This window comes from Dromaius novaehollandiae, chromosome 3, assembly GCF_036370855.1.
Source record: "Dromaius novaehollandiae isolate bDroNov1 chromosome 3, bDroNov1.hap1, whole genome shotgun sequence".
NCBI classification, from domain to species: Eukaryota; Metazoa; Chordata; class Aves; order Casuariiformes; family Dromaiidae; genus Dromaius; species Dromaius novaehollandiae.
The window spans coordinates 11,371,293-11,398,958 of NC_088100.1; the positions used below are offsets into that span (position 1 = coordinate 11,371,293).

General features: G+C 44.9%; 1 protein-coding gene across 1 annotated transcript; it reads left to right on the forward strand.

The window, feature by feature from the left end:
• SDC1 (syndecan 1) lies at window positions 1-27,414 on the forward strand. Its single transcript, XM_026116668.2, has 5 exons — window positions 1-387; window positions 22,657-22,738; window positions 23,796-24,289; window positions 24,507-24,636; window positions 25,191-27,414. The coding sequence occupies exons 1-5, from the start codon at window positions 331-333 to the stop codon at window positions 25,355-25,357; spliced, it is 930 nt and encodes a 309-aa protein (XP_025972453.1). The 5' UTR covers window positions 1-330; the 3' UTR covers window positions 25,358-27,414.
• Window positions 27,415-27,666: the final 252 nt, after the last annotated feature.

Genomic DNA, 27,666 nt, shown 5'->3' on the forward strand with positions numbered 1-27,666 from the left:
GAGCGCAGCGCAGCGCAGGGAGAGGAAAGGAGGGGAGGGGAAGGGAGGCGGGGCCGGGCGGGGGGGTGGCCGTAGGTGAAGGTTGTTGCAGTGGGTTCATTAAAAGACAGAGTTCAACTCCTCGCGACTGTAGAGCGCTGCTGGGAGGCGGGTTTGGTGGCTTGCAAAGAAAAAAAAAAAAGAAAAAAAAAAGAAAATTGGAGAGAGAAAAACTGAATATATTAAAAAAATAAATAAAAGGGAGGAAAAAGAAAAAAGAAGCAGAAAGGCGAAGGGGAGTGGAAGAAGAGAGGGCAGGCTCTGCACCCCGAAGCCCAGCGAGCAGGAAGGATGATAAACGCGGTGGCCGTTGGGTTGGTGGCCCTCTGCTTCCAGGCCGCTGTCTCGGTGAGCGCTGCGAGTGCGGGGCGCGGGCGGCGGCGCACGTGGGGCGGCGGCGGCGGGGCCGGCGCGGGGAGGCCGCTGCGCTGCCGGCGCGGGAGCGGGTCGCGCTGCCCTGCCTCCCTCCTGCCCTCCAACAGGTTACTCGGGCGGCGAGCGGCGCTCTCCTCGCAGCGCGCCGGCTTCCCCGGCCAGAGGGGAGGGCTTCAGTGGCCTTTTGTGCTGGCGGCGGACCGCAGCCAAGGCTGCCCGGGAGCCTTAATTCAAACCAGACCCGCTGCTGCTGCCGCCGACCTGCCGGCGGCTCCGCCCCGGTGCGAGGCAGCGAGCGCGCCGAGGCCGGTGCGCGGCGGGGCGGGCAGGGCTCCCCGGCAGGGCGCGGAGGCACTGCGGCGCCTGCCGGTGGGTCCCGGGGGAGGCAGGGCGCTGGGCCCCCTTGGGGCTCTTGTGGAAGGGGGGCCCTCGGCTCCTCGCTGCGGCGCGGAGCTGAAGTTTGGTGAGAGCTCGGATGTGGCCGTTCGTGGGTAACCTGTGGCCAGGGACTCCGCTGCCACGGGCAGCTCCCGGGACAGGCTTGCTCCTGCCTTACTCGTGGGATAGTTCAGGTTGGAAGGGACCCGGGGAAGTCGGCTAGTCTGCAGCCTCCATTGTGCCCAGAGAGCCCTTTGCCTGGGGAGGGTATGCCCGGATGTTTTTAATTTCTGCCCGCTAGATAAAAAATCCGGGTGGCTGGCCTGGCAAGTGAATGTCTTCACTTCCCTAATGGCTCTGCGTTCCAGTAGCCCCATGTAAAAGTGAGCCCTGGACTCCCACGTGAGTGGCGTACAGCCTGCCCCACCGGTCCCTACAACTGAAGCATCAAACCCAACTAGCCAGCCAGGGCTTTGGCACAGCTCGCTTTCTTTCACTACCTTCCCCAGCTCTGCTCTCATTGATTTAATCTGCACCTTCGGAACATAGTTAATAACACTGTGTTAATGAGGCTTGCTCTTTCTCAAAAGTCTTTCAGGAGCAGCTTTCCTGGGGAATTGCAGGGAGGCTCTGTAGGGCTGCAGGCGGTGTTTCAGCCTCGGAAAGCTCTGTTTCCGTGCAGCAGCAGCCGCCAGATGTCATCTATGAATAGAGGATGCCCCTCCTGCTGCTCCTTCGGTCTGCTCTGCCTGCCGAGGGCCTTTCCGCAGAAATCTGGCGCTTCACACTTGCAAAAGTGCTTTGCTTGGTGCTCTGGTCTGTGTTGAGGGCCTGGGCTGAGTTTAGTCCCCTTTGTGCAGGGTTAGCATACGTGGGATAAGAGTCCTGCTCTCACCTCATGAGGAGCATGAAGCCTAACTCGCCGTGCTGTTTTTGCATATTGAAGGGCGCCCCCCACTTCGCCTGCACGTGCCAGGCTTCTGCGTGCATTACTCGTGGAGACTTCTGCCCTTTGGACGAGTTAAAAAGTGGAACATGAGGCTTCATTTAAGCAAGCAGGATCATCAAATTCAAAACAAGCATCTGTTCTTTCTGAATGATCGAACTGAAACTTGTGGGGAGGTGAACTATAGCAATAGCTGGATAAGGAGTGACAGAACAAAGTATACAGGAGAATCTAAGCTCAAATTACCTGTAGTTTTGCTGTACCATTCAGTGTCTGAACTCTACCCGTAGATCTGGATACATACCCTTCTGGACCATGTGACAGTGAATAGTTAGCCCATGAGATGGCTAAAAATGACAAGCATGTGAGTGTAAGCCATCCTGCTTTGTGGGAAGAGAGTTCTGCTTGTCATTTCTGAATCTGAAGAGTTTAGGCTTTCTACTGAATAACATAAAAAACCTGCAGTTTGCCTGCAGCCCCTGTAGTGCATTTGGATGAAATTCCCTTCCCCTGCCCATGATAAATGCTTCTTGCTAAAGAAGAGGTGAATGCTGGTCTGAAATTTTCCTCCATGTAAGAGACACACAGGCCTGGATGACACTTAGATCCTGGGGAGTCCTGAGTGAAGACAGAGGAGCAGAAGTCCTTGAGGCTCTCAGCGGTGACTCAGTGCTGAGACTGTTTCCCTTCCATGGATCATGTGGCCTTTTTTCCCATGTCAAAATGTCAGTGACACAGACTGAGCTCCCTTTCCCACCAGTTTGGAGTAATTATGCATTTATATCAAGTGGCAGAAGAACTCAGCATCGGGCACAGAAAGCAGAATGATATTGTGCAGTCCTCTGCATGTACACAATCAGTGTTAGGGGTATTGGTGTGGTTGTGCTTGGTTCTTGGTGGTCTGAGTATTGGAAAGTGTGTCACTGCCTCTTGAACATCATTGACCCTTGGCTATTGCTGCATAACTTAACCTGCTTATGTATATTGTCATAGAACTAATAAGCAGGAACAAAAAAATTGGCCAAGCAACATCTGTTTTCTTTCCAACTAGTTTTACCTGCAGGAATCGTTAAAGAAATTCCTAATCTTCTTCAAGATATCACTTTATTGCTCAAAACATCTTGTATGAAAGTAATGGCCCTTTTTGAAATAGCGGGGGCAGAAGTAGGGACTTGAAAAGTGTGCAGAAGGGATGTTTGCTTTTCCAGCTCTATTCTGGAGTCCTGCTTCTGTGGAGCTTAAGGTTTGGTGGTAGCAATGGGACAAATGTGGCAACATCTCTGTGCTCAGCTTGGGAACCCAGGAGTATGCTTGCTGTCACTGAACTCCTTAATGTGGTGGTTGTCTGAGCATGCTCTGTACCCTGCCCAGCTGTTCACAAGTCCCTGCCCAAGTCCTTTATCAAAACAGCAGGATTACTCTTCTGTATGTAGAAGTACCAGTGGCTTTAGTGGGCACTCATGTTTTCTTCCTTGAAATAGGAAGGCTGATGCGTCTTAATGGATTAGCATGGTTGTACTCTCAAATGGAAACTTCTGTGTACTGGTGCCCAGTATGTCCCTGCTGTGAAGTTAGCTGAGCCAAGATACATAGGCCTGTTGCAGGAGGGCAGTGGACAATCCAGCCTGTATCTTGAGGAAAACAGGGTTTTGATTGTTTCATCTGGTGAAGTGTGTGCTGGCGGCTAACACAAGCTTAGGAGAGCAGGCAGAACCCTATTCCAAAGGTGATGTCATTCCTATCTGAATGTACACTAATTAGAAGGAATTAGGTAGTCCAGCTTGCTTATTAAACATGTAGGTAGTGGATGAGGAGGAACCACTTTCTTCTACAGTACATGCAGAACAGCATCACATTATTCTATTTAGCAAGCACTATAAACAGCACTTGTCCGTGTGAACACTTGCTTGCTGATGGCTACCTGTCAGTAGAATAGTGAGTCTATCATGTCTGGTCAACTCTGATTAGAGCAGAAACAAATAAGCTACAGTTTCTATTATATAAGGGGACTTTGGTGCAAGTTTGCAGTTGTTTATTCCAAATTTCTTTCAGTTATAGAAGAGCTAGAAGAGCTTACATTTCTAATGGCAGCACTACAAAGCTTCTGGAAACCAAACAATCCTCTCTAACAACCTGAGACAAGTTGCAGCAAGTGCAAAAAACCCGTAAGCCTTCTAAAATTAAGCTAGTGCACTAACCTGAAATGTAGGCTGCTGTTTTAGCAGCAAAATTGGTCCATTTTAAGTATGTGTTTTGCATTGCTAGTGCTTAGATGTCTCCAGGTGGCCATCCTAATGCCTGAGAGGGATGTTCCACAATCGTTTGTGTCATCTGACATCTAAGGATCTGGGATTTTAGTAGGGCCTGCTATAGAAGTGGATGGAAGATGGCGCTTCTTGGGAAAGACAAGACAGGACCTCTTTCCCGAAGAGCTGCTGTCAGTGGTAAAACGGCAGTGCTTCAGCATTTTCACTTCTTAGTATTTTCATTTTAGATGTTATCTTCTCTTCATGAACTCAGAGCTATTAATGCGGGACTCCAAGACACCTAGAACTTGATGTAGTTGCTGAGACATAGGATGCTTCAGTTGGCACTGCAACTCTCAGAACAATGTTCAGCTGATGTTGAGACACCTAATGTAGGTGTCTACATGTGTGCTAGTGCCTAAGTTTTCATTATAATCATGGAGATATAATCAGGGAAGCTGAAGATAGCAATTATCTGACCAGCCCCTGTGTGTCTACTTCAAGGTGAGTTGATATGTCCAGGCTCTGGCTACATCCCATTTTGACTATAAGGGGAGTGTCAATACCTTAATTTTAGTGTGATACCTTAATTTTAATCTGAGAGCAATTTAGCTTGAGATGATAGCCTTTTTATTGTTTGAAACTCTTTGGTAACTCTCTCCAGAAAGAACAAACTAGACAGTTTCTCTCTCCGTGCCAAGAGGACTAGTGAAGCAGTGGGAAACACCAACTTTCAGCTAGAACAAGAGCCATCTCCTGTTCTAGTGTATCTGGATCAGTGCCTCCAAACAATACCATAGCCTTGCTCTGCTAAAGGCTGTAGCAAAGAGAATAGTTGGGTCCTGTATCAGCAATCTGAATTGAGAAATATGAGCAGAAACATAGATGGATAATTTTTTGTTTCTTTTTTAATCATGAGCTGTGAAGATGGAATCAGAGCATTTTAGTATTTAAAGACATTGTTTACTTGAAGATTGGAAGTGAGGCATCTTTATTCCTCCCTAGACTTCAATACAGGCAATGGACTTGAAAAGTGAAAGTTGTTTTGACCAACATTACAAGGAGTTTTGATGTTTCTGATAGGTTCCTTTCTCTTCTAAGTTAAGATATTCTAAAATGCAAAGATCAGGGAGGTTCATCTCCTTTCCAGTGCTAAGTGTCAGTTTTGTTAACAGGTGTCTAAGTTAGCGTTGACTAGTATATTTCATTTGAACTACTGCTTTTCTAAGCTATTGGTGTACCACAGCAACAAGCTTTATCTGGTCTGGGTAGAAACCTGGGATAGTGCTATGGAGATGCCAGTGGAAAAGTTGAGGTGAGGCTTCACAGTGCGGAAAGGTGAGATAACATTTGGACCTCCTACAAGCAACTCTTGTGGAGCAACATCTGCTAATGCGGTGGTTTCCCAACTGCTCAGTTTCTCAAGCAGTGCTTGGCTGCAGTCAGTGTTCTGGGTCTTGTGGAACCGGCATGGGTCCAACAGAGTCTGTTAGCTTGGGCTCCTTGCCATGCTTGACTGTAATGTTTGTATCTCACCGCTGAGACCTGTCTCACCAGTGAGGCCAGCTTTACTGGATGGGAACCAGTGTATTAGTGGGATTTGGATGAAGTTGGTAACAGAACTTCCTGTTGAGTCACTGAAGTTGCAGTTACAACTGAGTAATGGAGATGTTGCAACTCATGGCTTTCCCTACTGGGCTCCAGGTTTGAATCTCTTCTGGGGTATTGATCAGTTGAAGAGCTCTTGATACTTCATTTAGGCTAGCATCTGGCTGCCATGCTGTCTGGTGGTACCACTTTGTCTGTAGCCTCTCTGTAGTCCAAACCATTTTTGCAATATGGTTCGCTTTAGTGTCCACTCACTTTGCTTCATAGTATTCAGGCTTTTTCTCACAACTGGAAGCTCTTCAGGATTGCTGTCACAGAATGACTCCTGACTAGACCGAATTGTACAAAAGGAATAGGGTTAATCATGTTTTGTTGTTGTTGTTTGTGTGTGTAGGGTGTTGTTTGTGTGTGTCTTGTTTGTTTGTTTTTTAAACCAGTGTGCCTTACAGAAGCAAAAGATGGGAAACTGGCTGCCAACCAACTCTAAATACTTACACAAATCTTGCCTTTCATGGAGGTTTTGTCCTCTTGTCATGCTCCACTCTGTAACTTTAGGACTTACTGAAGCAAACAGCTGTTTGTGTGTGTGTGTGTGAACTACAGGGTTTGTGTTTGCATGTCCTTGGTTTGTTATGCTGTGATGGCAGTGTGCTATATGTCTGTTATGGAAACACATGCTGACAGTCTTGATTTTGGTTGTAGGCAGTCCCAAGCGCATGCTCCTGTCAGCTAGCCTTCTGCAAAGTACTGCCTGGCTCATGCAACAGCTTCTGAGTGCCCTGGCTCCATCGCCTGGGTGGACGCAAGCCACAGCTAGAGAATGGGTTGCTCTTCTGTCTGCTTGTGCCACGTGATGAGGAGCTTATGGCCCCTTAAGTGGAAGGAAACTTGAACTCCATTCACGTTTTAAGGAGGGAATGCCAAATGCTTTCTGGGCAGCACTGCAGACCCTGAGTGTCCCACACTGAACACAGGAAGGCTCTTCTAATTACTTTCTAATGTTGGTGGCAGTACACATCCTCACAGAGCCAGTCAGCAGCTCCTGCCTGGCTCCTTGCATCCAGGGATTACTAGAAAAGCAGACTGGGTATTGAGACCAGAGGTGGGCAGGGGAGAGTGGAGCCAGTCTACCATCTGGAGAGGGAACAGTGATTAATGTAACAATTTCCAGATGAGAGCGCTTGTGAAGCTGTGTTGTAGTGGTGCTGCTGTGGCTGTGTTGGTAAGGGGCCTTTGCATGCTCCCTGGGGACCAGAACCGGCAGCTACAGTGTTGCAGGAGGAAACTACCTGAGTCTTTCCTATCCCAAAACAGAAACCTATCCATACTGAAAACTTCTGCCACAAGCGACAGCAAGATTAAACAGGACACTCATCTTGTTGACCAGTTCATTGTAGCCTTTCGTAGTCTCGATATTGCTCTGTAGACTGCAACCTTTACCTGTTAGGTAAAACAAATGTCAGCAGTGGATCTGTAATTCATTGGGGACCAGCAGGGTAAGGCTCTGAAATGCCTCAAAGGAGATGTGAGTTGTGTGCCTTTTAAAATCAAGATAGTATAGGCTGGAAGCAGATATTTTGTGGCTTGCTTTGCCTTATTGTATGCTTTGAGACCAGCAGGGTGGATGAATGTAGGTACATCTCCCTGCCTGGGTGTTGGCTTACAGCAGGGTTAGGAGACTGTGTGCCCTAACCCCAGAATGTGTGATCTGGGAGCTTTGCATGCCTGCATCTGCACAACTGCAGGAACTCAGAGCAGCCTGTCTGTCTACCAGGATGTCAGTCTGGGGTAAGAGTGTCTCTGTGGAAGAGAAGACCTGTTACCCTGTTGAGCAGCTAATACAAATAGGTATCCTTATTTAGTGACAGAACCCAGACTTGCTCTCATCAAAAATTTGGGGGTGAGAGGAGTGAAAGCCCAAACTAGAGGAACTGCAAAGCTTGCTTGAATTCATGTCTGACACAAATAGTAATAATATAGGTGAAATTTTTCATCCCCGCTCTGTGCTTATAAAACTGTAATAGAGGCTCTCGTGCTGGCAGATCTGATGGCCGAATGAGATTCGTCCACCTCACTAGCTTGAGCAGGGTGTAAGTGGTACCTACGTGCAGTAGAAAAGTGAGGCTTGCACCGAAACTTGCCGAACAGCCTGCAGCTAGACAGCTTTGACTTCTAAATCTCTTTTCTGTCCTAACGGAGGAATCATCTAGATCGTGACTACTTTCCCATCAGTGAACAAAGCACCAAACAAAAGAGGCTGACTCTGGCATGTCTGGGCAGTGGCAAAGGAGTGCTCTGCTATCGTGCTCTTACATCAACTGACTCATGTCCTTGAACAGGAAAGCTGCTAGCTTAATCCTCCAGCAGCATTGCCTCTGCTGTGAAGTGTGTTTGAGTAACCTGTTAAAAGTTCCTCAATCTGCAGTCTGTAGTCGCACTGATATGTGAGCTTCTTGCTGCAGAAGCTGGAAGATGTGATCCTGAGTAATTAAAGTTGTTACTGTCTCAACTGAAAAGACGCTATATGCTCAGTATGCCCCCTTTTCTCCAGCAGGCAGCCAAAGAGAGTGAAAAGGATCTAAGGACTCACTATTATACCTATTCCAGTAAGTACAACAGGCTGGGAACTGTTCTGTCCTGAGGCCAACCAAAATGTCACAGGGTCACAACCATACAACAGATCTTATTGTTTTACTCATCCCTTGATGCCCCACATCCTCACCATCTTCTGCATCCAAATTGCCTGCTGGGGAACGTTCCCATGTGTTATTTGGGAGCGTTTTGGTTGTCAAGACCTGAAACTGTGCTGAGGATCATTCTAACAATTTGGTGGTTTAGGTGATTGTTTTCCAGTGCCCAGGGATGTTCCCTGCTACTGTTTAGTTTACTAGTATAGATGTAGCCAGTGGGTCTCTGGCACCAGGCCCAGGATATTGTGAAATTGTAAAGACTGCACTGTCCAGTAAAAGAAAGTGAAAGCTCACGACAAGAGAGCAGGAGTCTCCCACTGAAAACTGAACCTTTGGGGGCCTTTCGTAGGCTTCAGAAGATGACCAATTACAGTTGCACGAGAAATCCTGTGTAAAATCAACTGAGACCTCTGGGGTTATACTACAAACGTGTAACAGCAAAGTATTCCAAGTAGTACTGATAGTGCTGGTATATGCCAGTGATTCAGCCTGTGCTTGGCACTGTTCAGTTTTAGTATTAGCCCATAAGTTGATTCTTCAGTGTTTTATACTCTATTTTCTTTAGAAAGGTCTTTAGACCTTTCTTTAGAGGTCTGTTGTGCTGACTAGGTCGTCACTGACTAGACCCAAAAGCTATTTCTATGTGAAATATCTTTAACTCAAAGTGATGTTTGAGCAGTGTCTTATGAGTTAATTTTATCTATTATGAGGGATCATCTAAGGTATTCTGAAGGTACTCCCACCAAAAACTTTTTTGGACTAAAGGACGTGCTAGGAGTAACTTGGCACTAAAGTACTTCACCTGGAGTTGCGATTTTTAATGCTGCTCTAATGAGTTGTCTTAATGCCTGATGTTCCAGCAGAGGCAGCTTTAGTGATGTCAGTTTTCTCCTTACAATACAGATGTGTAAAATGCAAGGATGCCCAAATCACAGCTTATTAAGCCTCACAGTTGCCCATAATAGGCAGGAAAGCATCTGGACTTCACAAATGTGGTAACATCGCCCCCTGAACTCTAGTTGCCTCAGGGCAGTTCGTGACTGCTCTGAAGCTAGGCCATGGATAAGAAAGGGGGACAAGCCATATACCCCAAAATGAAGGCATGAGGTGGCTGAAGCCAGTATCTGTTATGATGGGTCACAGAGAAGCTCTCCTGTTGGTCCTGCCTTTGTAACAATCTCTTGTTCATGGCTCTGTTCTACAGATACAGTATTGAACAGTTCAGCTGAGTGAATCTATATCAATTACTTTAATCCACTAGGCATTTAGTCAAGAAATGTATAATGGTCATTTCTAAGGATAAAGCTATAGGTGACGAGAGCACAGTTGTAGCAGCAGGGTTTTAAGGACTATTTCTGATGGGAGTGTTTCATTAGATGCTTCAGCTTTGAAATGATACTTCAACACCCTCATGACTCGGTTTGGAAGTACACCAACCAACTTCCATAATCTGCTTTACTGTCTGATTTACAGTTAAATTTAGCAACACCTAGTAAGCAAACAAGCAAACTCTCAGTCTTACTCTTTGTAAACCTGAACACAGTGAACACTGGAGTCTCAAGAAGAGGCATGGAGGACTTGATCTCAGTACAATTTTGTATGGGTAGATCACTTGCTATATGTTGCAGTGGTTGTGTGCATGCATATTTCTCAAAGAGAGTTCATGCAGTCTGCACTGTGTTCTGCGTTAGAGTAATTCAATGAAATGTGCAGCTTGTGCCCCAAGATCATCTGGCCTGCTGTTCATCCCAAGGAGACTAGTGTAGTAACTGAAGCACTTGCATGCTGCTTTTCTTAGACGTGGGCATCTACACTCAGGAGGTGCTAAGACTATGTGGAAGGACAGTGTGGTGCTGAAAGTGTGTCTTTTGGAAGAGTTTTGGGATGGCACAGGGTATTCCTGACATGAGATGTAGCTCATGCATCTAGTGGAGATGTTTCAGTCCTATTATGCATGGCTTAGTCATGCTGGTGTGACTGCATCTGTGTAGCAGAGATGACTTTACATTAAACAATCTAGAATTAGTCAATGCTTCTAAGATCCTGTGACTAAAACAGACCTGGTGGCATGCCTTGGGGCATAGAGAAAGGCTCAACTTTTTCACATCAATGCTGGCTCCATCCTGTAATGCATATTGAACTTTTTCAAGTGAATTGGAAATGGTGGGGCATAGAAGCACATGAAAAGCATACATTTATCTGTTCTGTGTTAGTGTAAGACCTGCCAGGGTGCAGAAACTGCCCCCACTGGATTGAAGACAAAATCCAAAGCTGCTTGCATAGTGTCCAGCATTGGTTGCTGATTGAGACTTGCAGGTTTCTTCCTAACAGGCCCGTGGCTGACTGATGTGAATCCTGCTGTGCAAGAGCAGTGTTTCTTAGTACTGGCTAGAGCTTAGCTATAGCGAGTGTGCCCAGATCAGAAGGGAGTTACTGCTGAATGATAACTGTTGGCTCATTTTGCTACTCAAGTTTAATTTGCTTCTATGGCTCCCTTGCAAATAGTCAAAGTCTTTTGTAGCAGACTGGCAAATAACAGCATCAAGGGATCCAGGCAGTGGAGTGTGAATGGCTCTGCCATCCGGCATGCATGTATGAGACGGAGACTGGGATAACGTCTGTTCAAGCCAGGCAGCTCTTTCTGGATGCTTCCCATTCCCTGATCAATCAGCTCTTCGATGGAGGTGTGCCCGAAAAGGAGTGGTGGTGCTGCTGTAACTAAGGAGCTGGATACAAAGTTTATAATAAAATACAGCATTAAAGGCCACAGATGTCTGGGATGTATGTATGGAAGATGCAGATTTTTAGAAAAAAGTTGTTTCACAATCATTGGAGACTTCATTGTATGTCCTCTGGAGACAAATGTGGAGTTTACAAAAGCGATAAAGTCGAACCCTGGATTTTTTGAGTCTGAAGTTGATTGCCATGATATGAAGAACTTGATATATATCCTGCAGGGAACTACAAGCTGATAAGCTAGGAAGCTAAAGCAGAGTTCCAGAGCAGCAGGCCTTACAGCTGGCAGACGTATCAGCCACTGAAGTGTCAGCAAATAGAAAGTAACCTTTGTTGTCTGTGCACAGGCTGTTGCTATAGGATATATTCTCCTGGAAAACCTTGAGTCTGGGTGATTCCACTCTAACTTTATGTAAGTAATCAGAATATCCTGTCAGCTGTTTTGTTGTTGTAAAACTAACTATCCGTAGATTTACGTAGTCTGGGTAAGTTTACCAGCTAACTTGGTTTAGCTGAAACCTTTGGTTACTCCAGGGCTGCGAGGTCATCATTCTGCTGAAATACCTTGTTAGGTGCTAGGAATGAAAACTACTTCCAGTAAACCCTTAGTCTGATACACTAGGGGTTTTCATCTGCAACTTGGACTTCACTGAGCTAGCCTAACACTGCAAGCAGTTTGCTCAAATCAGAAATGTATAGGTGTATTGCTAGTAAAGTGAAAATGCTTCTGTGGTGCTTCAAGGAGATCTTACAGCTTTGTCTCCCTGCTCCATGGAGTGTCTTGCACGAGGTAATTGCTAGAGTTCAAGGAAGGAAACTCCCAGGATTAGGATGAGAACCCTAGGTCTTCTCACTGCTGTGTGTCCAGATACCAAAGGCTGTTATACTTGCTCTTGGCTGATAACAACTCCTGGAGGCAGGAAGTATTCCTGGTTGCATTTTTGGCTTCCCTTCCTCAGGTGAAGTAGATCGACTTCTTTCCCCCCAGAATACCATGGCAGCTGGGTCAGAAGTGACTTCTGTGAGCAAAGCTGCTGAGCTTAGAGCACTTATCCAGCTGTAGTATTGCTCCTAGTAGAGCTGTAGTATTGCTCCTAGTAGTTTAGTGATCACACGAAGGCTAGCATGGAGCTCATTTCAAATGGTAGTAGTTCCACCAGCCAAGTTCAGGGTGGCATATGCCTCCAGGAAACGGGCTTCCCTAGGACCAGAGGTGCACACGTTTTCCTGGTTCTGCTGAGAGGCAGCACTGGGAGAGATGTGTAGGTTGTTATATTTTAGGGAAGAGTGAGGTGATTCTGAGCATGCCAGTAGCCTAATCTGAACAGTTTCGATGCCAAAAACATGCCACACTTTCTGACAGACACATTTTGGATTTCTGAGCAGGGACTTCATGAACGGAGTTGCTGAAAAGAGCCAGTTGCACTCTTGTGAAATCAAAGTGCTTGAATTGCCTCTTGTATCAACAGTGTTGGTGGCTTGCACTCTTCTCTGCAGTGACAGTGGCAGCAGGAGAGGCAGAGAAGTGCTGAGCCTCTTGAGATGCTGGCACGTAGCCTATGGCTGCACATTACCCAGTCTGAGCTAGAGGCCTACTGGAAGCAGACAGAGTTAAATGGGACAAATGGAGATACCAGCTGCTTTACAAGTCCTGAGACTGGTAAATATAGCTAGAGACTGAGTTTGAAGGAAGAGCTGATATACTAAGTGATGTACCTCACTGGGAGCTGGGTTGTTTCTAAGCTTTGTGGGGACTAGCTTCTGCAACCCATATGTGCTATCAAGGAACAATTAGGCAGTCTAAGGGTAACACATTAAAGCACATTGTTGCACTTGTCAGGAAGTCCTGGAGTCTGCAGCAAGCTTCACTCTAGTGACAGTCCTCAGTGCTGATTCTGTAAAACAGGGTGAGTGGGTGGATGGAGATGGGGCAAGGGAAGGATTTTGCAAGCAGATGCAAGCCAGGCTGTTTGTTCATGGCAACAGAGATCAATGAGGGAATGGAAACAAGTGGCTGAGGACAGGGACTGCTGTTGCTGGACTGCTGTTGAAGGCTAAGGTCACTGTGTATATAAGTGTTGGAGAGCAACGCTACAAAGTTCAGTCTCCATTTAAGCATCTGCAGCTGCCGACCATTTGTCTTGAGTGAGTTGCGCAACCTCACCTGCTTGAACTCCATAGCAGGGGCTGCGCGTACTCTGCAGTCACTGTACATGGTGTGAACCAGCCATATCAGAATATGTGGTAGCCAGAGGGCATGTGGCTATACTAGCGCAGGAGGAAGAATCCAGGTCAGGGACCTTAAACTCTTGTCACTTATAACTTGACCCTCCTGACACAAGGAAAAGTACTAATCTGTGTTGTAGTTACTTGTATACATGGGTAGTGGCCTCTGGGCTACTAAACTTCTTTATGAAATTTAAACCCATCCAGCAAGGACTGTCTCTGACCTGCAGCATACACCACTCTTCTAACCTTTCTCTGTCAGGGTTCCTGGGAATGGCAGCTTGCCGCTACCTTCAGCTGAAACTAAGCAATTCTCTGTTTGTGCTTTTTGTTTAAACAAGTAGATGAACTGGCTTTTGGTACAAAACTTCAACACTTCTCTGCTAGCTTTACTACACTAGAAAGTAAGAAGTGCTGGTGACCTCAAGTCAGTGGGTTTTAAGACAAGTTAAGTGTGTCCAGTTTTGGCATACTTGGCTCACTGTTTGTCTCTCAAGCTAGCTGAAATCAATTAAAACTAATTCAGAATGAACCAGTGCTGTTAGCTGTGTGGTCTTGCTGAGCTATGCCTACTTTGTACAACTCTTTAAGATTATCCATTGACTGTGGCTTTCTTGTGCTATCTGAACAAATGAATGACTGAACTAACAAGTATGCTAAAGAGCTGCAGTGAAAGCTCTTTAAACAAAAGCTGTTGTAGCACAAAACTGCACTGGCTGCTTCTCTTGAGACTAGCTGCAGGGAAAAGGGCTTCTCGTTAGGGTGCATCTGGAAAACATAGGCTTCCTTGAACCTGGGAGACAAAAGGTACCCCACTCTTGGCTGTATTGCAACAACCCACACCTGCCATTGATACAGCATTAAATTAGCACTTGTGTGGTGCCATGTTTGTGGATGTGTTGACTTGTCACTGAGATTCAGTCATTAGCTTGGGCTGTGTGGCTTGACTAGAAATAGCAGGCTTGCATGAGTGAAAGCAGTGTGTAATAACTTACCTGTCTGATACGGCCTCCTGATGAAATAGCAGGAGCACAGATTCTTGCTCAGCTTCTCTATGTTGCTGAAGGACCGATGAGACATTTGCTGGAGTTTGCCAACAGATAATCGGGAAGTAGCTCAGCTGTTCTGTGTCAGCTTTGAGGTGAAGGACTCATCCTTCAAGTGATGCATTGTCACGGATACTGTGTGTGCTGGGTGGCTACAAGCTTCCCTGGCTATGGTGTTGAAAGCCCTGCTGGACTGCTGCTGCCCCAGCACTGCTCAGCCCTCTCTACTGCAGGAAGTGCAACGCTTGCAGCAGGTTCCTTGTCCAGTACAAAACTGCAATGATACCAGACCTCTGGGAAAGTTCAGGTGGCCCAAGACAGGAGAAGTACTACTGTCTTTCTGCATAAGGCTTCTATCTAGCCTCTGCTCTTGTGACAGCTATGTCTAGGAACCCAGGGAGGACTTAAAGCGCTGTTGTCTGACTTGGAAACAAACCTCATCCATCACGAACAAGCATAATCTTTGCAGAAGAGAACTCTCCCAGTAACCTCACCTCATCCATCACGAACAAGCATAATCTTTGCAGAAGAGAACTCTCCCAGTAACCTCTCTCCTTGCTCCTTTTGTCAGCCCTTTGAGTCAGCCTCCAGTTTGCATGTTGCCTGCAGCCTGAGGGTGGTGGTGCCCATTTCCATAATGCATGGCTGTGGCAGGGGAAATATTACTGCCTCTGTGCTGTGGGATAGGTGACTGTGTGTCAGCATCCTGAGAGCCTAGGCTGCGATTCTGTATAAAGTGCTTAAGCAGCCCTGGCTGCTTCACTCTGCCCTGTGCCAAGACAAACACTTGTGCATTCACGTGCCAAACAGTATTGGAGAACTGGTCCTGCTGGAAAACTCTTTGCATGATGGGGGGGGGGGGGGTTGGTTCTTTTTTGTTTTGTATTGTTTTTTTTCAACCAGACCTGTTCTCTGATCTGGTTCACCGTGAGACTGCACAAACAGCTACGCAGAGGATGGTCCAGAAATCATGAAGGGACATGCTCTCATGGGAGGAGGCAGGGTGAACAACAGTTTAAAGGGCCCTGTTGCAGAACATGAAACCCAATGTGATGGTGACAAGCCGGTTCACTTTCGGTCTTGGCACGTTGATTGCTGTGTTTCAGCCCTGCTTAATTAAAAAGTTGCCCTGTCACAGTGAGGAGAAAATGTAATGTTGATTGGGCAAGAGTGTAGTACGTGTCAGGTGAGGCTCAGAAACTATTAGCGCTGTAGCTGCTGTGTGTACAGAATTGCTATATATACAGTGCCTTTAGTCCCAAGTTGTAGCATCCATTGCCAGAGAAAGGGTAAACCCACTTGATGTTCTTCCTTGGCCACTGCATTTTGTTCAAAGGATCAGCATATGCTTTTACAGCTGTGGCCACAAAACTTCACAAAAAGGGGAGATCAAAGCCTAACAGATGGTGGGCTGAGTTTACAGTTTGGTCTGTTCTGCCCGTAGCGGAATAGATCCTAAAAGCTCTAGTCCTATTTTAGGTAGGTGTTGGAAGGTGTTTATTTTGCTGCCTGGAAAGCTGAGTGCCCCAGGATAGCTACTGTGTGATGATCAGGTGGTTTGTGCTTCAAACCAGAACAACTGCTGTTGCAGCTAGGACCTCTCCCTCAAAGATGGTCCCCTTCTTGGCGCACTAGCCAAAAATAGAAAATCGGTAAGAACTCAGTTCAACCAAGGTTTTCTAGATTTCCTTATCTCAAGGGTGACACGATGAAGCAGCAGCCAGATTCACTGGCATACTTACCTTGTCCTGCTTTAATAGGTTTGCCTTGTTGAGCAAAAGAGCATCCTTTACCTTTCCACTTGAGAGCCCTGTCTGAGCCCTTCCCTATGGGATGAGCACCCTGACAGCCCCTGACCAGTCTTATTCCAGCTGACATAAACTGGTGCTTGGTCAGGTGGGGATGCTGAAGCCTGTTGGTGCACAGCAGTAGCTCCTTTGGAGGCAGCGGGGGGCAACATCTGAAACAGAGAAGGTGGGTAGTTGTTGTAATGCTTTGAACAGCCTTTGTTAGAAGGGTAGTTGGGGATAAAAGTACTACTTGAGCCTAGCCCCAGTCTGTGGGCTGTTCTTAGCACAGATTTTGTAGCTGTGTTTCTGCTCTTTGGCCTGTGCTGTTAGTCTGCTCCTTTAGCAGATGACTGCACACAGGTTAGGTAGATAACCACTTCATTTATCTTTGTGCGTGAGGGTTTTTTGTTTTTTGTTTCTGCTTGCTTGCTTGTTTGTTTTCTCTCTCTCCCCTTCTTCTTTAGTCGTCTAAGCTTCCTGGTGACCATGGACAGCTGGCACTGGAGTTAATCATGTCTGGGGTATTAACTGGAGAATATCAAGGTTTAACTAAGCTAAAATTTTTCTCAGCAGGCAACTTTGTCTTCCCACACACTAATGCCAATATTCTGAGGTTAGAGACTCCTCGTGCTGCTCTGCTTTGGATAATAATTCTGTTACTGATTAGCTCTGCTATTCAGTATATAGAAAAAGGTGAACAACAAACACCTATTTGGGTTTATTTTAGAACTCTTCAAATCCCTGTGCAAGTCTTTTCCAGGCACTCCAGTGTAATATTCGATAGGCAAACTGGAGAGTGTGAATGCTTGTCTCTCTTATCTGTCTTGTTAAACAACATAGCAAGTCACTGCTCTTGCATCCTGTAATGTTGGAATAATCTTGCAGGGTGCCCAGGGAGGTGTCAGGCACAAGAGAGCTCGTTGCAGCTCATTCTTATTCAGCTGAATAAGAAGGATTTACTACTTGAAGAAATAAACGTGCAAATTTAACAGCATTATTCAGATAATGGAGGATTTCAAGTGTTTTTGACACTGCTGTAATAATCTGATCACTAACGAGGATTAGTAAGAGTGGGATACAAATCATCCTTAATCTAGTTTAGGACTTGTACCAGCTTGTGGTAAAGCCAGTGTTTTTGCTTACCTCGAAGAACAGTTTGAAATAAGCTGCTTCCTTTTACATATACCGTAAGTCCAAATTAAAGAAATGTGGTTTCCAGTTTGGATGGAGTGAGATCAGCTAATAAATCTCCCCTTCATCATGAGACAGTACTTCAGCTGTGTGCTCTAGCAGAAGGGAACTCCCTGGCAGCTCACTTGAATAAGCACAGAATAGCTCTTGTATCAAGACTAGGACCAAGAGGAAGAGTAAAGAATGGTTAGAAAAGATGCCTTAAAAAAAAAATCTGGAGTGTGTCTGACTTCTGGAGCCATTAATATCGCTAATGAGTTTTGAAAACCTGGCCCACTCTTGATTAAATTGAAGATCCCACTAAACAGCTTTCTGGTTATCCTAGCAGAAGTGAATAACTATTGTTCTGTAACAATACAGCGCTCAGCAAGAGCAGAGGCTAGCAGCCTCCAGAGGGTTTTCCCTGAACAGGCTGCTTTGGTACTTGGGGAAGGGGGTCTCTACCGCTTAATGGGAACTGGTCAATGTATATGAAACATAGTGTTAAAAATGTTACTGTGCAAAGTGACACCAAATCGTAGGGGTTTCCCTAGGCCAGGCAAATATTTTTCATCAGCTGTTTGAACTGCGGCTTTAACAAATAGGTAAAAAATTGTGAGCTTGTTATACTGTAAAAAAGCAACATGATGAGGATTCAATATCAAAATTGAAAGCTTTTTAACTAGAATATGTAAGATGCTATCAGGTTTCTGACAAAGATAATCCTTCAAAGCATCCACAGCCTGAACTTCAAAGTGTTCATCCAGCCTCTCTGGCATCAATTATAGTGCAACTCATCCACAAATAGTCCCACTAGACTGAAAAATAAACTGGATGATGATGATGGAGGTGATTTCTAAAGGCATGTCCACAGTAGCTCATTACATCTAACAGCCTGAGAAAAATATTTTGAGCTAAAGTATTGCAGAGTTGTCTGTAGAACAATCTTAGATTAAGCTAGAATTTTTTTTCAGCTCTTATGTATGATAGCAGTACTAGTGATTCAGTCTGTGTTCTGTTGCCCCTAATCCTCTTGACTAATCAAAACCTTCTCGCTGGTGAAACTCAGCTGCAATAAAAGGTCATGGAAAAGCCTTGACCATGAACAGTATGGTCCCTCTTGGTGCAAACCCAAATTAGTTCAAACCCTTCTGATGCTCTCCTGAGTCGGTGTCTTGTGTTAACCTTGCTATCTGAAATCCTTCAGCAGCAGATCATTATAGAAATATGACCTTTCCTCTCTACTCATATTTCGTGGTGTCATAAGGAAAGCTTACTGCCTTTCATCCCTACATCCTTATACAGAAGCTGTCATCTATGGGGCAAGAAGCATAGTCTTTATGTAACTGCATGGATGAACAAGGAGCTCCTGGCAAAACTCGAAGAAGGAAGTGCACAAAAGATGGAAGTGGGGACAGACCACTTGGAAGCATTATAGGAACGTTGTCAGACTATGCAGGGATGTGACTAGAAAGGCCAAGGCCCATTTGGAATTGAATCTGGCAAGGGATGTCAAGGACAGCAAGAAGGGCTTCTTCAAATACATCACTAACAAAACGAAGACTAGGGAAAATGTGGGCCCGCTACTGAATGGGGCAGGGGCCCTGGTGACGAATGATATAGAGAAGGCAGAGTTACTGAATGCCTTCTTTGCTTCAGTCTTTACTGCTAAGACCAGCCCTCAGGAATCCTAGACCCTGGAGACCATGGAGAAAGTCTGAAGAAAGGAAGACTTTCCCTTGGTTGAGGAGGATTGAGTTAGAGATCATTTCGGAAAACTTGACATCCACAAGTCTGTGGGCCCTGATGGGATACACCCACAAATGTTGAGGGAGTTCGTGGACGTCATTGCTAGGCCATTCTCCATCATCTTTGAAAGGGCATGGAGAACAGGAGAGGTGCCTGAGGACTAGAAGGCGGCTAACGTAACTCTAGTCTTCACAAAGGGCAAGAAGGAGGACCCAGAGAACTACAGGCCAGTCAGCCTTGCCTCAATCACTGGAAAGGTGATGGAACAGCTCATTCTGGCTGCCATCTCTAAGCATATGAAGGATAAGAAAGTGATCAGGAGTAGTCAGCATGGATTCACCAGGGGGGAATTGTACTTAACCAGTCTGATAGCCTGCTACAATGGGATGACTAGCTGTGTGGATGAGGGGAGAGCAGTGAATGTTGTCTATCTTGACTTCAGTAAGGCTTTTGACACTGCCTCCCATAACATCCTCACAGGCAAGCTCAGGAAGTGCAGGCTAGATGAGTAGACGGTGAGGTGGACTGAGGACTGGCTGAAAGGCAGAGCTCAGAGGATTGTGCTCAGTGGTGTAAAGTCTAGTTGGAGGCCTGTAGCTAGTGGTGTCCCCCTGGAGTCAGTACTGGGACCAGTCTTGTTCAACTTATTCATCAGTGACCTGGATGAAGGGACTGAGTGCACCCTCAGCAAGTTTGCTGATGATACAAAACTGGGAGGAGTGGCTGATACCCCAGAGGGCTGTGCTGCCATTCAGAGAGGCCTCAACGGGCTGGAGAGATGGGCAGAGAGGAACCTCCTGAAGTTCAACAAAGGGAAGGGTACAGCCCTTCACCTAGGGAGGAATAACCCCATGCACCAGTATGGGCTGGGGGCTGACCTGCTGGAAAGCAGCTCCATGGCGAAGGACCTGGGAGTCCTGGTGGACAACAAGTTGACCATGAGCCAGCAATGTGCCCTTGTGGCCAAGAAGGCCAATGGTATCTTGGGTTGCATTAGGAAGAGTATTGCCAGCTTATTTAGACTGTGCTACACTTAGCTTGCCTCTCTGAGGAGCACTTCCACGTGTTCAAGCTATCCCTGCTAAAATACAGGATTCAAACTAGGATTCAAACAGATACACGACAAAGGCCGTAGAGAAGCATAACGTACAGAAGCCTGGGAAGAGGTTCAAAACTCAGGAGAGAGGGGGAATGCAAGGTAGTAGATAAGCTTGCTGAACACACTGGATAATGAGGAAGGAAGTGTGGCATGACTGAACAAGCCTCATGCATTAATATCGAAAGGGGGACAGGTGCTGGCTTGGTAGTCAAGATCAAGAGCTGATGTTTAATCTCCTGACAGTCTGCAATCCTTTCAAGAGCCATGGTCTGTAGACCATCAAATCTGCTCAAGTTTTCTTGTATGAGCTCCTGTATGAGCTGCTTCTGTATGAGCTACTCCTGAGGATTCAGATTTGGAGGTAAATTAATCTCCTCTCCCAGTGTCAAGAGATCCTAAATAAAGGAGTGTGGTGTTAGTTCTTAGACTCTACTGGCAGTGCCTTTCTTTAATAAGAAGTGAAGAGATTGCTTTCTATCTGCTTCAAGATAGTATCCTCCCACTGGGAGAAAAATGCATCCCCTCTTCACGCTCAAACTGCTTATGAAAGAAAAGGAGAAAAATGTCAAAAAAGAGAAGAAAATGGTGCTGTTTTTGAGGTCTGACTTCAGTTATGAACTTACTGGAACAGAAGCTTAAGGGAGAAGAGTTTTGGAAGCCTGGCAGTCTTTTAAAGATTAAGTTAGTACAAACTCTCGGTAAAGAAAGAATATGGAAAGTGTAGTGAGATCAGCTTCTATGAGTCACAAGCTCTTCCCTGACCTTAGACACAAGAAGGAAAACGTACAGGAAGTACTTGTCTGACCTAGTTTCCATGGATGAGTGCAAAAGCACAGTGCAAACAAGCAGGGACAAATCTAAAAATCCAGATTACCTCATGATATGCTGCTAAACAAAAGGTTCAAAGGCAAGAAGAAATTAGTCTAGAAATATGCTTGCAGAAACCTAAGGAAGAGTGACCTCTCTCCCTTCCCCCCCCCCCACCACCACAATCACAGTAAATAAGGAAAGCAGCAGCCAAAGCAGAGCGCTGAAGTGTTGAACTATTTTTTCAATCATCTAACTGCAATGATTTCATAGAAAGGGTAAGATTTTGGACTTGAATAAGCTGGTGGAAACTAGCATATTTCTTCACATAGATCGACCCTTGTAAACATGTGGTGGGCTTGTCAGTCACCTTGGAAACTAGTTGTTCTCGAGAAATGTGGGGGATGAATAAACTATAAAGAAGGGAAGACAGAACTGAACAAACCTAATACATTAAAGAATGCAAAAGATATAAGGTTAATAAGTACAGCTATTTAAGCAATGAAGTTGACAATGAGAGAGCTCCATAGCTTTGTTTGACAGATCATACCAACATTGGCTAACTTCTTCCTAGGATGAAAGTGAGTCTTCTGTTCATTTTAAAATGACACCATGTTAATGCAAGCTAGGGAATTACTGTGGGCCTGGGTGCAAACTGGCAAGAGTGTATGTTCTTTTTATGTAGTAAAGTGAGATTTCATAATCCTGATAAGTCCAGGATCAGAACCTTACTCAGGTTGGATGACTGTACAGTATCTACTAAATTTGCAGATTGGACAGTGCTGGAAAGGAATGGCTGTGCCATTGAGGATGGGGTGGAAGTAAAAATTCTGGAAAACTGGCAATGTTGTTGGATGGGGAAAGATGAAATTCAGAAGAAACAACTGCAGGGTTGTGCATTGAAATCTAAGAATGGGGAACTACTGATTAGGTAATGATAGTCCTGCAGAAATAAATCTGGTGTTAGTCATGAACTAAGAGTGTTATACTGATGTGAATGGTAACTGTATAAAGTGGCCAACACCTCTGCTTTATTTAGTATTGCCCTCTTTGGATATCCTGAGCTTTGAGAAGTGTGTTATGACAAACTGGTAGAGGCTGTAGAATAGGAGTTCGGCCTCTTATTTCAGCAACTCAACTTCTGTACTGGTTAGTGTACTGCTTGAAGCTTAAATGGAGAAAGCTCAGGGCAGTATACTTCTACATGGAGAGCTGACTTCTATATTAGGACTTAATCTGAAAGTCTGTGCTTAAAAAAGGGAATCTGATTCTACTTCCAGTTAGGTGCTGTGGTTTCAGATAAGCTGCAGAAAAGGCAGAGAAGCCAAAAACACTTTGTCTCCCCTTCCTTTCTCCCCCTTAGAAGTAATGAGGTAATGCACAGATAAAGACGTTAATAGATACTGAAGGCATGAACAGTCAGAACTTGAGCCAGAATTCTCAGTCCCTACACAATGCAACCATGGGCTGTTACCAAGATGCAGCTCTCTGCTTTCTTCTTTCCCAAAACACATGCAGTCTGGAAGCAGCTTAGGTGGACAGTAAGACTGACCTTCCCAATACCAATTAGACTAATCAGGACTACTGTTTTGGGGAAGGGGAGGACGGAGTCAAGAAAGATAAGAAAATACAATCTGAATAGAGAAAGTTGGTGTAACGTTCAGGAGCCCTTAGAGGACGCTCTGTACCAGCAACATGATTACTTAAAGTAATCTCATCACTAACGTGGCTTTTTCCTCTCCTTTTTAAAGCAAACTACAAATCTGAACCTTCCTCCTGAAGATCTTGATTCATCTGGTGATGACGATGATGCTTTCTCAGGCTCAGGTGCAGGTGAGTTGTTAGCACTTGTACTATTACTGCTTTATTTTTCTAGAACTTGGCACCCAGGATTTTGATGTGTATCCTGGCTCAAAGAAAAACAACCCCCCTTCATGAATACGAGAACTGGGAACAGAGAGGGGGCCTAATCTACTCTTCTTATACTGCTTCAGCTACTAACAATCAGCAGAAAATGAGAAAATGAGTTGTAGGAGATTTGAAGGGGAGCAGAAACAGTTTCTACTGTGTGTTGCTACTAATATGAGAAATCACTTGCAGTGTTATGAAACTACAGTGATTCTGCACTCATGGGACTGAGAAAACATGAGGGCCTTTTGCCTCACTTCTGAGTTGGTAGGAGATACCATTGGAGGGTGTGTAAAACCACTAGCTGCCAACGTACATCCAGTGCGAGTTTTATCTGTCATCAGATGTGCAAGTTCCCAAGGGCCAAAATTTTTTAAAAGCAGAATAAAAATTTTTTAGGGTTGAGAAAAAGTCTGTCAGAATGATTACTAAACTGCATGAGAGACACCTTTGGCATGCAATGTTGAATGTAAAACCCTGCAGTTTAGGAGATATTACTGAAGATAGAGCAAGCTATTGAAAACTAAAACATGGTATCTTTCTGCTTGCCTCCAGCCACATGTTTGTATTGTAGATGAAATTCTCCAGGAATAAGACCATGAAATCAGTGCCAAATGCACCAATGGCTAAAGGTGTTGAGAATATGGGTGGCTGCTCTAAATCACATAAAAAGACTTGTGGGGTGAGACTCAAATAACCATCCTGACCAGCCAGCATACTGAATAGCATATGTCCTTGTAGGCCTGTCTGCAGACAGACCAGTGCTTGTGCCTTGGGGGAAAACAGATGACTAACAAAGTATTGCTAAACAGTTCCTTGGTCTGTCTCTTCCTTACTCCACTGAAAAGGATAGTGAATTCCAAAGTGAACTATTATTCCTAAAATTGGCTTTGCAAGTTCGGCTTCCTCACTTAGACAGATGTCCTGAAGATACTATTGCTAGGTCTCTAAACTGGTCAAGCATAATATTTTGGTTTTCCAGGTCCCCTGACAGACCAGTCTCTCACTTGGAATATCCAGGCAGAACCAACTAATTTCTCATTACTGGCAATACCAAAGGATTTCAATGAACAGCTGTTCCCTGGGATTGAGAGCCGAACTGAAAAGGAAGTAATGTCTCCATCTGCAACTAGTAGTGTAGTGACAGAGGAGCCAGTTGTAGCTGTGAAGGACGGAATACCCAACCTGGACTCACCTGCTGAGAAACCAACAGATGACACTGTTATAACAACAATGAGAAGCCTCACTACTCACTTTCCTTTGGTGGTTCATGTAACTCCTTCAGAAGCCTCAAGCACAGTCAGTGCCTTGGAACCTAATACCCCTGGCTCTGATGTGCTGGATACTAAAGATGTGCTTGAGCCCCACTCCCCCATCCATCATGAGGGAGACTTTACTGCTGCCCCCACAACAATGGCTCCTGAGGATGCAGTTCTTATACATGAGGAGGTTTCTGAAGATGGCTCTGGAGATCCGGTGAGGACTAAGAGCTTTGACACCCTTTTCAGGGAGATGGCTGTAGTAACGGGTAGTAAGTTGGGCCTGCAGGAAGGGGGGGTAATTTGCTGGAACTAATGATAGGCTTAATATGTTACATTGGTGGAGGGCTTTAGCTGAAAAAATGCAAAGCTGTGGAAAGTCTCCAGTAAAAGACATGAGAAACATGAATAACCTGCTGTATATGTCCCAACAGGGAGATTTCATCTTGATTAAAGATGAGGATTTGGTTCCCACCCAGAACTCTGAAGTGCTGGCTGACTCTGGGAGGAATGCCAAAGCAGCAGGAGCCTCAGGAATAATGGACAGAAAAGAAGTTCTTGGAGGTACCTGATATGGATTTCTGATCAGTAAAGGCAGACTCTTGTTAGGAGTCTTTCCAGGCAGCAGAAGCTGCAATTCTGCAAATAGGTCTCTGATCATGAAGGCAAGGCTTTTACATTAGACCTCTAAAATGAGGGTGGTGATTCATAATTCTGTGTTGCTGAAGCAAATACTGATGTGCTAATAGCAAAGTAGCCACCTCTAGGATATCTGGAATTTTACATAAACCTATTCTTTCACTCCACTCAAATTACTGTAAAACGGTTCTGATGCTGCCTGAGTCAAAGAACAATAGAGCTGAACAACATAGCCTTGCTCCATCTGTCATGCTTTGCAGCATGGCCTAGTGGCAGATCTATTTCTGTAGGTTTGCCTTGTGTAGATGAGTAAGCTCATGGTAATGGAAGGATGACAGGTCTTGGTTCAAGGACAAATCCATTTTTGAAAGTCCTGAAGCCAGGGACCATGCTGTCAGGATTAACATGGAAGCACAGAATCATCTTAGTATTAGCTGGCATGATATCTAGAGTAATTTGTGGCCTTTTTCTCTTTCTAGGTGTTATTGCTGGAGGAGTAGTAGGCCTGGCGTTTGCAGTGTTTCTAGTTGTATTTATGCTGTACAGAATGAAGAAGAAAGACGAAGGGAGCTATTCACTGGATGAACCAAAACAGTCTAATGGGGGATACCAAAAACCACACAAACAAGAAGAATTCTATGCATAAACACTAAGCTTTGGGACACTTCTAATTTCATCTTTCTTGGACTCTTCTCTCCCTGCACGTGGACCTCCTTGTGCGCTTGCATTAAACTTAAGCCATATGATCGTTGGGTATTGCCCTTACCACCTTGCCACTGGAAATTTTTTAACTACAAAGTAGATCCAGATACACTGAACATCCCCTGCTTTCTTGCACAACTTTTTGTTTTATTTTGGTTTTTTGTTTTTAAACAGAAGTGGGACTGCAAGCTCCTCAACTTGTGTTGGTTTATCTAAAGACTGGTGGGGCAGGCGGTGGGAAGAAGATAAGGGAGCACTGTATGTATAAACCTCATGTTGTTTAGGGAAAGGGCTGACAAATAAATCATTAACAGTGCTCAAATTCCATATAGCAGGGATCCTTCCTATTTAACTCATAGATGTGTTTTAAGTGTAACAAATCTCTGCTCTAGGCCGAAGTTTGGTACACTGCAATTCTCTAGCTCTTTCTGGCTGCCATATTTGGAGCACTTAATGGCTATAAACATCAAGCCAAACATGATTTCCAGTGAAAGGAAGTGTGAGAGGCAGGTTTAAAATAACTTATAGTTTGGAAAGATCACATATTATCCCATACTCAGAACTAGCTCCTAAACAGTTGATTCAGGTTTTTTTGTTTTGTATTAGTACTTGCAAGACCCCAAAACTAAGTGGAGAATGCATTTTACCAATAGCATTGGACTATCCTTCTCCCCTCTTGCTCCTTCTAGGCTTAAATAAGAAATGGATTTTTTTTCTAAACAGTCCCATCCCAAACATTCCCTCTTAGATGCTAAATCTAGCCTTAGCTGTTGTGCTGTAGATCCTATTATCCCGTGCTACTGTGTAGCTTCCAGGTAACTGATGGCTTGTTCTAGCACCTACCTCTCTGTGCACTGTTTACAGTGGTTGCTTCAGAATGTGGTCTGCCATCTATACTACACAATACCTTGGCACATAGGGGTAAAAGGTAGAAAACAGCATATCATGACTTTGCAGCTAAGGAGTAGGGAGGCATAGCATCTAAGACAAGTTTGATGAAGGCTGAGCGTAGATGGCCAACTTCTGCATCTCCAGAATGCCCCTCTTCAGTTGTTCCTGCACTTTGGAGAGAAGCAGCTCTAGGGATCTCAGACTAGAAAGGGCTGAGAAGCACCTCTGGAGGAAAACCCGTCAGCCTGAAGCTGTTCATGGTCAATGTATTGTCAGATGCAAGGCACTAAAGCCTCACTGAGGATTTGCAGTTCTCCAGAGTATCTCTAAATCAGTTAGGAGAAAAGTGTGGTGTTCTGTACAGGCCTTACTTCTGCTCTGCCTTCAGTTAGCTTCTTGCAAGCTCAGTTCCTCATTGCTCGGAGCAGAAAGCTTGGGGGGCTGGAGGAGCATTGACAACTGATAGAAATATTTGTACCCTTGAGCCAGAGGGAACGATTGGAGAATATTGCAACCGTTGGTACAAATGTTGCACATTAACAGTAGAACTTAAATATCTGAGTAATTTAAATGAAGTATAAAATGCTCTTGAGCTGCTACGCAGCTAAAATTGGTGCCTTCTCTACAAACCCAAGGGGAAAAAACACTTTTTTGATTCAAAACTCTTCTTTATGCTCAAGAAAAACTTGTGCATACATGTAGCTGGCTATTTTTAAGTAAAACTGCAAAGTCCATTATGTCTTTTTTTTTTTTAACTGAATGAATTTTTATAGGTTAATGCAACAACCAGATGGTGTTAATTTCAGCTGTAATTCTTTGCTTTGTATAGGAATGTAGAAACATTGTTTGATAGGTCTATCTATGAAAAGATTCTTGTAAAGCACAGGAAGATAAAGTGATGAACTTCAGTTGTACCTCACAACCTTGCTAGGGGGAAAGAAAAAAAAAACCTGTATATTTTGGTAGTCTAAACTGACAGTTTGTGAAACAAACATGACATTGTGTTATTTAAGTGGTACAAATGAAATAGGAGTCAACCAAATGTTGCAACTTCTGTTAATCTGTATGCCCTGTAAAGGTATACTGCAATAAATGACATTTTGGCGAGAATGCGTCTGGTTTGTGAACACTTGCCCTGTGTAATATTTCCCAAAGTGTAGAAGTGGTTGTTAAGACTGCGCAAGTCTTCAAGGATTTCAGATTCTAAGTATGAAATCTGGAATTTGCTGCTAAACAGAAGGAGATTGAAAGGTATGAGTGTCTCCTGCTTCACTCTTCCTCTTGGCCTGTGTGTCGGGATGGCGGGAGGCCACTGTAGCTTGAGGCAGTGGTATGGGACATGAACTAGCTGAGGTGGAGGCT